The sequence below is a fragment of the Mustela nigripes genome, chromosome 2 (genome assembly GCF_022355385.1).
Source record: "Mustela nigripes isolate SB6536 chromosome 2, MUSNIG.SB6536, whole genome shotgun sequence".
NCBI classification, from domain to species: Eukaryota; Metazoa; Chordata; class Mammalia; order Carnivora; family Mustelidae; genus Mustela; species Mustela nigripes.
Window position 1 is genome coordinate 17073271 of NC_081558.1, and position 9811 is coordinate 17083081.

General features: G+C 46.0%; 2 protein-coding genes across 4 annotated transcripts in view; one reads left to right on the forward strand and one right to left on the reverse strand.

Annotated features, from left to right (window-relative positions):
* Nucleotides 1-9811, forward strand: part of LOC132010409 (potassium/sodium hyperpolarization-activated cyclic nucleotide-gated channel 4-like) — a 59006-nt gene that overhangs the window by 37186 nt on the left and 12009 nt on the right. The gene's annotated exons all lie outside the window — the stretch shown is intronic.
* Nucleotides 3023-9811, reverse strand: part of KIF9 (kinesin family member 9) — a 51599-nt gene continuing 44810 nt past the window's right edge. For all 3 annotated transcript variants that reach the window (XM_059389594.1, XM_059389592.1, XM_059389593.1), the window contains one exon: nucleotides 3023-7722. In XM_059389594.1, coding sequence (XP_059245577.1) covers nucleotides 7672-7722 — 51 coding nt within the window. In that variant the 3' untranslated portion in view covers nucleotides 3023-7671. The remainder of the gene's footprint in view (nucleotides 7723-9811) is intronic.

The window sequence follows — 9811 nt, forward strand, 5'->3', positions numbered from 1 at the left end:
CGGCTAGAGAGGGAACACAAGCAGGGAGAGTGAGCGAGGGAGAAGCAGGCTTCCCACTAAGCAGGGAGCCTGATGCGGGGCTCAATCCCAGGGCCCAGAGATCATGACCTGAGCTAAAGGCAGACGCTTAACTACTGAGCTACCCAGGTGCCACCACAATTAAGTTTTAAGGTATAGCCATATTTTTATCCCAAGTGTAGGTACTAATGCATACATGCAGTATGTGCCAATATGTATATTTCTGAGGCTCTGGTGAGACCCTGCCTAATAGTCCTCCAGAAAACATGAGCCAGTTGATTCTCTCTCCAGCACTGAAGAATGCCCATTTATCTGTTGTTAGAGGAGAATTTTTCAAAGAAGTTATAATCATATAATCAAGGTTATCATACACATATAAAATGAACATGTGCCAAAGATTTTTTTAATTCATTAATGAGGACATCACTAACATGTTACAGCTAGTCCAAAGGAGAATATAATCCATCCTCCTCTCCAATCAGCTGTCCATACTTCCATCTGTCCATCCCTCCATCCATCCATTGATCTACTCCAATGGTTCTTAACCCAGGGTGATTCTGTCCCTAGAGAACATTTGGAAATGTCTGGAGACATTTTTGGCTGTATAACCGGGGGGATGCTTCTGGCATCTAGTGAGTAAAGGCCAGAGATGCTGCTAAACATCCTACAACACACAGGATCACTCCCAACAAATCTGACCTAAAATGTCAGTAGTGCCAAGACCGAGAATCCCTGGATCCCCGTCCAACCACCCACCCATTCATACAACCATCCATTCATCCACACCCATCTATTTAAATGTTTATGGCGTACCTGCAGCAATGCCTCTCAATCTTGACTGCAAATGAGAATCACCTGTGCAGCAGATAAAACATACACTGCCAAGGTATTACCTTTGAGTACTTGGACTTTTATAATCAGAAAATATGGAAATTTGTGAATTGTAAGTTAATCAGCAGAGAAGCTTCTGTGCTTGTTTCTAAGACAATATATGATATTAAATAACAGCTAATTAAGATTAATCAACAATTTATCACCATATTAGGTAAACAAGAGCATTCCAAAGGTGAAAAACAAATGTCCAGGTCTCCTACCAGGGCGGTCTCAACTCATTCTACACATTAGAATCACTGGGGAACTTTTAAAGATTACTGATCCCCAGATCTGAGGCTCTGTTTTAATTGGTCTAGGATGTGGCCTAGGCCTCAGGATTTTATAAAAGCACCCTAGGTGATTATAATATGCAGCCAGGAATAAGAACAGCTGTGTCAGAATTCAAAAAAATATACTTCTCTCTTTCTATATTGGTTAATTTTTTTTTTTTACATGTACAAACACTTTTTTCTTTTTCATTTTAGAGTCCAATCTTAAAATAATGCTTGAGGTAATAATCTGCATCTTTTTTGCCCTTGGAGTCTTGGTTTGCTTTATTTATTGTGTGTGTGTGTGGGATTGACCTAGAATCACAGGCCCCCAGGATCACCGGACTGCCAACCATCAAGGGAAGGGCTCCTAATCCATCTTCTGCCTCTAGAGCTTTTCAAGGAAGTGGCATTGGCAGAAGACCACAAGGCTTGTTTCAGGAGCTAATTATACATCTTGACTAATATTAGAATATTTGGACAGATGGTAACAAAATTTAGATGAAAAGACTTAAAGGGCTGGAAACACCTAAATACCATTAGATGTTCTTCTCACTAACATCCAGTCATCCATCTGTGTTCAGGAGATCCTGGTTTCTTGTCCGGTTCGAATAAACTCACGGTTCATGTACAAAATCTTTCTTAGACTTGGACACCACTGGCGCTGCTGCCACCACCACCACCACACCATGTTTTTCTATAGCTCTGGGAATTTTTAATGCTCTTACTGGGTGTTCAAACTCCCACTCTTTTCTGAGACTCTAACCCAACAGAAGAGATTCTTACCTAATATAGCTTCCTGCCATCCTGAGAGAACAGGAATAATAACATATTTATGGAAGGCTTTAGAAATTGTAAGGTCTTTGTGGACATTATCTCCTGTGATTCTCTTAGCATCCCTGTAGCGGAGAGGGTAATGAGAGCTGCTGCGTCCACTTTGCAGATGCAGAGATTGAGACTCAGAGAAAGGAGAATACCCAAGGTCCTGGACTCTGAGTCGTGGTATCTCAACTTGGGAGGTCTCAGATCCTGTGTTCCTTTCTCATATACTTGGCGCCATTTGTGGCTGTGTTCTCTATCCTCTCTGCCTCTCTGAGAGCCTTCCAGGTCGCTCCCTCAGCTTTCCCACCTTCTGCAGAAGGCCAGGGCATAGCCCTGTAGCACAGCAACCCCCAGTTTAAGAATAGCACTTGTCTGCTCCACACATGCAAAATCCCAGCCTCAAAATGCCTTTTACAGCTTTTCTGGACAGAGAAGATTCTCCTTCAGGGGATTCGTAACAGGAAAATCCCACCTGCATCCAGAAATTCACTTCTTTTCTTTTTCCATTTCTTAACCAGCCACGTAGTTATCAAATCATACAATCATGGCCAGCCCCGAGGTAAACCCCTTCCCTACACGTAAGACCCCCTTCCAGCATTTGCAGATAATGCAGAGTGCCTCTCCCTTTATCGTTATAAAGCTGAGCTGCTCATTAGAAAACTTTTTCTTATTATTCTCTAAATTTGATATTTCTGTTAATAAAAGGAATTAATATTTAATAAACTAAAAATTCAAAAGGAAAGGAAGTCCTTGTTTCATCCAGAAACCACCACTGAGCTTTTGACATTTTAGTCTTTTTTGCTCAAATATGAATATGTCTACATATATGATGTGATTTTTGATTGATACATTAAATAACTTTACAGCTGCTTTTATAGAATCACAGAATTTAGATTTAACGCCTCCCAAGTCCTCACTTCCTGGTTTGAGGATTTCTTTCACGTGGACCTTGACTGGGGCTGCCCAGACGCTGCTTGCATCCTCCAGGGACCAGGGGCCCAGTTTGCACCAAGACCATCCATTCCAGGTTTGGAAAACTCATCCTGTTTTTCCCTCCTGAAATGACAGAAAATCTGCACACACACCCCTTCACTTCTCAGATTAAATGTCTCTAATTTCTGTGACTATTCCTTGCTTGACAGTTTTGGGGTTTTGTTTTCTTGTTTTTAATATTTATTTATTTGAGAGACAGCACAAGAGGGAGGAGGGTCAGAGGAAAAGCAGACCCCCCTGCTGAGCAGGGAGCCTGATGCGGGACTTGATCCCAGGACTCTGGGATCATGACCGGAGCTGAAGGCAGCCGCTTAGCTGAGCCACCCAGGCGCCCCAGCTTGAGTTTTTTCAGAGCCTCTCGTGATGCTTGTCACCCTCCCCTGGGGAGTCTGTCCTTCGAAAACTCTGCCTCCAGCCACCAACATGAAGTTCCAAGGCAGCCTGGCGGATGTGGTATATCGTGGGACTACTACTTCGCTGACCCAAGACACTTGACCTCCAGTAACACTGCCCAGGATGACACTGGGTATATTTTTAGCAGCTACTTCTCTGTACTAAAGCTTTTGGTCTTTAAAAATCACAGTCAGGCTTAATTAGGGAACAATAATGCCTGTCTGAATGCTGCCTTTTCAAATTCAGAATCCATTTTGGGGAGTGGAAAGGGAGCCTAACATTGGGGGCGGGGGTGTATGTATGTTTACTGTCTATCAGACATAATGCTGGGTACTTTATTACTGTTATTGTTAATGTCATGGCAGTTTCAGTTGGTTGAAGCCCTGCTGTGCACTAGACATACACGGCCCCAGGGTTATTAATCATTATTTTAAACATGAAAAAAGGCTGAGAAATTGGACAACTTGCCCAAGGTCCCACGCCATTAAGATATGGAGTCCCAGTTTAAATTCGTATGTCTTGGCCCGAAGCCTGTGCTTACCACTCTGTTGTACTGGCTCAGGAAAATGCAGCCCTCTCAAGTCAAGTGCAAAGTGAGACTCCCTGGGGCCAGCTGATGGGGGTTGGGGCGGGGGGGCAATTGGAACCTCCATTACAATGCCAGAGGAAACAGTAACAGAGGTGTCTGAACCCTCCAGATTCAAGATCATGAAGGACAGGGAGGACTACCCTGAGTTCTTTGTCCTCTTGAATCTCCAAAGAAACCTTGGGTGCTACATTGGTCCAATCTTAACCTTTTCATTATACTGTTATATATGATTTAAAATTGTATCATTAGCTACTTTAAATATTTTGTGATATTATTTCACTGATAATTCCACTAAATATAGCAACCATCTTTTTTTCCTTTGGTTCCATTCATCTGTGTGTGCATTTGTACTTTTATTGCGAAGTCCCAGGAAATAGCAAACATGCCTGAGAAATGTCGCATCCAGGTGAGAGGTTAGGATACTCATCCGCCAACTCAATGGCTGAGAGTTGCTCCTCAATGTTAACTCCCTGGCATTTGGGCCCCCTTTGCAGCAAATACATCCCTACGGTTGAGAAAGCCTTTATGTAGAAAGTTGCAGATGCTTTCAGTAGGAATCCACTTGCAGGAATGACAAGTGCAAGGGTCTATGATCAAGGGATGACAGTATCTGCTACAGAGGTTGACATTTAAGCATACTTGGAGGAAGTCAGAGTGAGCCATGTGGACATCTGGGAGAAGATTCCAAGCAGAAGAAACAGCAGGTACAAAGGTCCTGAGGAAGGAGCTGCCTGGCATGTCTGAGGAACAGGGAGGAGGACCACATGGCTGGAGCAGAGTGAGCAAGGGGGCAGAAGAGAGAACAGAGTAAAGTCACAGGAGGCAAGATCACGTAGGGCCTTCGAGCTGTTTTAAGGAACTGGGTTTCACTCTGAGAGAAACAGGAACCATCTGAAGTCTGCAAAGACGTATGATGTGGTCTAACTTAGATTTCAAAAGGATCAACCAGGCAGCTGTTCTGGAAATGGACTACAGAAAATGAGGGGAAGAAAAGAGAACACGGGAAGTTGCTGAGATACCCAGGCAAGACAGAACAGTGGCTTAGATCAGAGTTGGGGCAATAGAAGCGGGGAGGAGGTCAGATTTTTAATGCAGTAGAAAGGTAAAGTCCACTGAATTTCTTGACAGATTTGACATGGGGTGTGAGAGGAAAAGAGGAGTTTAGTATAAAACTAAGGATTTAGCCTGAGCAATTGGACTGAGATAAGGGAGATTGTGGTGGGGCATATTTGGACGACAATTAGGCTTTTAGTTTTAAACACGCTGATTTGTAGATGCCTTCTTCTTCTTTTTTATTTGAGACCGAGAAAATGAGAGAGAACACAAGCAAGGAGGAGGGTCAGAGGGAGAGGGAGAAGCAGACTCCCTGCTGTGCAGGGAGCCATGGGGCTCGATCCCAAGACCCTGAGAACATGACCAGAGCCAAAGGCAAACACTTAACTGACTGAGCCACCCAGGCACCCCTGATTTGTAGATGTCTTTATAGACATTCAATCAGAGATGCCAGGTGAGCTGTGACTGTTACATACAGGTTTGGGTACAGGAGAGCAGCCTAGGCTAGCTGTAAGTAATTGACAATTGGCATATGAACAGACACTTAAAGCCAGGACACTGGATAAGCACACATGACAGATGTCCCTGGGATCACCTCTGGATCTGTGATTACATGTATCCTGGCGCTTCTCATTCTGTCCACCATGTCTCTCAGCCACACTTTGTTTTCTGTCTTGCTATCCCTCTATGCTCTATTCCAAGTATCTTCTTCAGATCCAACATCCAGGTCATTAATTCTCTCTTTTGCTGTTTCTAGTCTGCCATTTTAACTTTTAGAACATTTTTTCACCCTTAGACGTTCTGCTTTTTTAAAAATCTGTGATCAGGGCGCCTGGGTGGCTCAGTCATTAAGCGGCTGCCTTCGGCTCAGGTCATGAGACCAGGGTCCTGGGATCAAGCCCAGATCAGACTCTCTAAGCCTGCTTCTCCCTCTCCCTCTGCCACCCCCCGTGCTTGTGCTCTCTCTCTGTCAAATAAAACCTTTAACAAATAATAAAAAATAAAAACTTCTACTTGAGCCAGCATTTCTGTTTGTAGCAAGAGTATTGTCAGGTTATCTTATCTGTCACATGATGAAATTGGAAGGCCCCTCAGGGGTGATTTTAGGGGTCAGATTAGCTCCTCAGGAACTATTTTCTAGAACAACAAGCCCATTTGAGTGGACATGATGCCCCCTAGCTCCCACTCATGTTGGAAGCATCTGCTCCTGTGAGGAGTTCGAGTGAAGGGTGATCTACCAAGCGCCATCCTGGCTTATTCCTGTGGCTGGGCCCATGCTCATGACGACCTGTTTCACGTTGTGCCAAAGAGGCCTACAAGGTAATGAATGAGCTAAAGACGAATGTGCCCAACTGCCATGACAAAGCCCTGAGACTGGCCGTCTAGGAATCCTATGGAGTGATGTCCAGCACAGCGGTGCCATCAGGGAATGAGGGGAAGGGGGACTCGTTATGCCAAAAACAGTTGCTTCCGGTGGCCCCAACAAGATGATGTAACCTCTTTGTCGTGTCCTATTTCCCAAGATGTTCCAGAGACCTGGGAACCCCCCAACAAGTCCTGGTTGGACAGGGACAGCCAAGGAAGGAAAGAACCAGAACTCTCTGCCTAAGGCCTCCACTAGCTGGGAGGGTAGGCAGAGCCTGGGCCAATTTGTCCATTTGGCCGCAATTGAAGGAAACATGAGGACAGACCAACAGGGCTGAGTGCACACCATTAGTTCTGGGCTGTGACAGTTCCCATGAGTGTCATCCAGGAGGATGAAGTTGGGGCACTGCTCTGCGAAGCCTTGGCATAGTAGAGGTCTCTGAAAGCTCTTTTAGGATCATTGTGTATCAGTCAGTGAAAGAGAAAGGGGCTGACCTCAAGGATACCTTTCTACTTTCTTCTACAAACCCCCATCCATCTGCTCACTGACAGGCTGAAGTCAGAGTCACAGGGTCTTTGGACCAGCGCCATCCAGTTCAACCTTCTATGCAGTGCATGGTCTGTAACCTCCTTGCCAGAGAGCCTCCTACTGTGGGGCTCTTGCTGCTAACATCATGGTAAGATGGCTCTCATTTTAAGCCTCTTCTTATGTGAAATGAAAATCTGCCCTTCAGCCATTTTCACCAAGACCCATTCCTCTTCTGGTAGCTGAGGAAGAAGGGCCTCCTGCCTTCACTGGCTCAGGGAACCTACAGCCTGAAGGACCTGTGAGAACCGGGGCTCCTTACAGCCAGCTCACCCCCAGGATGTCCATCCAGGGAAGGAAAGGCGCTGGCCGGTGGGAGAAAGCCGTGCCAGCAGGAGGGCGGCTGAACTACTTTTTCACCTTCTTCCTGGAGACTCAGTTCTGACCCCACCTGTACACAGGGAAGACATCCTCCTGGACAGGAAATAAAAGCAAGTTTTTGAGTGAACATCAAAAGTACAGACTAGAGAGTGATTTTATCCTGTCCCTGCATACGACAGTGAACTGAAACCCCAAGCATTCTGTGAGGATGAGCAAGGGTGTCGGGTGAAGGATGTTGCCGTCGGAAGGCAGGCTATCGTGAGTTCTCTGCGCGGGGCCCCAGCCTCGGAGCAGGGCGTTTGGAGCTCCGGGCAGGTGGGTCAGCAGCGCCACGAGAGCAGGTGGGAGTTTCCAGGAGTCTCATCCTTCAAGGCACTGGCGACGAGTCCCTATTTCCTGTGTGCCTGCTGGAGGCCCATCATGGTTTTCAAGTAATTGCGCTGGACACAGAGAAGAGGAGAAAATGGGAATTGATTAGGAGGCATGGACTTAAGACCCCGAAGCCATGCCACTTACACCCACGCCCTCATTCTTTCTGCAAGCATCATACTCTGGGGACAAGGATGCCCTCTGACCAGCCCCAATTCTGTGAGAAATATGTTCCATCCATCCCCTTTCGTTCTTTTGTCCTAAAGAAAGTGTGTAAAACTGTTTTAAAATGGTGTGGCAGGGGGCACCTGGGTGGCTCAGTTGGTTAGGCCTCTGCCTTTGGCTCAGGTCATAATCCCAGGGTCGTGGGATCGAGTCCCATGTAGGGGTCTCTGCTCAATAGGAAGTCTGTTTCTCCCTCTCCCTGTGCCTGCCACTCCCCCTGCTTGTGCTCTCTCTCCCTCTTTCTTTCTCTCTCTGTCAAAGAAATAAAATCTTTTTAAAAATATGGTGTGGCAGGCACGTTTTTAATTTTTTATTTTTAAATATTACTTGAGGGGCGCCTGGGTGGCTCAGTCATGGCTTAATCATGGCTTAATCGTGGGCTAAAACCTCTGCCTTTGGCTCAGGTCATGGTCTCAGGGTCCTGGGATCAAGCCCCACATTGGGCCCCCTGCTCAGTGGGGAGCCTGCTTCCCCCACCTCGCCTGCCTCTCTGCCTACTTGTGATCTCTGTCTGTCAAATAAATAAATAAAATCTTTAAAAAATATATTATTTGAGAGAGGAGAGAGAGAACAAGAAGTATGGGGAGATGGGCAGGAGGAGAGGGAGAAGCAGACTCCACTGAGCAGGGAGGCCCACTCAGGGCTCCAACCTAGGACCCCGGGATCATGACCTGAGCCAAAGGCAGATGCTTAACTGACTGAGCCACCCAGATACCCCCCAAAATCATGAGGCACTCAGGTTTAAAAAGAAACAAACATGTTCCAAGGGCCCACTTAAAAGTTTCTGGCAAGAATTAGGTTCAAAAAGAAAGCAAGAGTTTTCTATCTCCAGAGGCATGGACACACATGCATCCACAAAGCAACTAAATGTTCAGAAATTCACTGCTGGGCTCTCAGAAAGCGGGCGGGAAGTGTGCGGATACAGAAACACTGGGCAGTAAACAAGCGAACGCAAAACCCAACCGGAAATGTGGGTATGAGTCCAGACCCCCCACAGCTCCTATGTTAAACTGAAATCCTCTTGTTTGCCCAGGTGTTTTTATTGTGGCAAAAGACACATTACATAAAACATACCATCTTAACCTTTAAAGTGTACAGCTCAGGAGTGTTAAATACATTCCTAATATGCAACCGTCCCCACCATCCATCCCCCTGACTCTTTTCCTCTTGCAACACTGAAACCTTGTGCCCATTAAGCACGAACTCCCCCATTCCCTACCTCCCCCAGCCCTTGGCAATCACTTTCTTTTTCCTGTCTCTGGTTTTGGCCACTCGAAGTACCTCCTGTGAGTGGAATCCTATAGCGTTTGCCTTTTGGTGAGTGGCGTGTTTCACTTACTGGCTGTACCACTCTACATTCTCACCCACAGCCTGCTCACCAGGGCTCCAATGTCACCACATCCTCACCAAACTTGTTATTCTCTGGCTTTTGGATAGTGGCCATCCTAACAGGTATGAGGTGAGGTATGAGGTATCAGGTATGAGGTAACAGGTATCCTGTAGCTTCGATTCACCTTTCCCTAATGAGTGGTGACCTTGAACGTCTATCTTTTCATGTGTGTACTCTCCATCTGTATATTTTTTTCCAGCTATATCTATTCTTTGCCCTTTTTAAAAAAAGATTTTATTTACTTATTTGACAGACAGAGATCACAAGTAGGCAGAGAGGCAGGCAGAGAGACAGGAAAGGAAGCAGGCTCCCTACTGAGCAGAGAGCCCGATTTGGGGCTCGATCCCAGGACCCTGGGATCATGACCTGAGCTGAAGGCAGAGGCTTTAACCCACTGAGCCACCCAAGCGCCCCTCTTTGCCTATTTTTGAGCTTTTATTTTTTTTTAAGTATTTTATTTATTTATTTATTTGACAGAGAGAGAGATCACAAGTAGGCAGAGAGGCAGGCAGAGAGAGAGGGGGAAGCAGGCTCCCCGCTGAGCA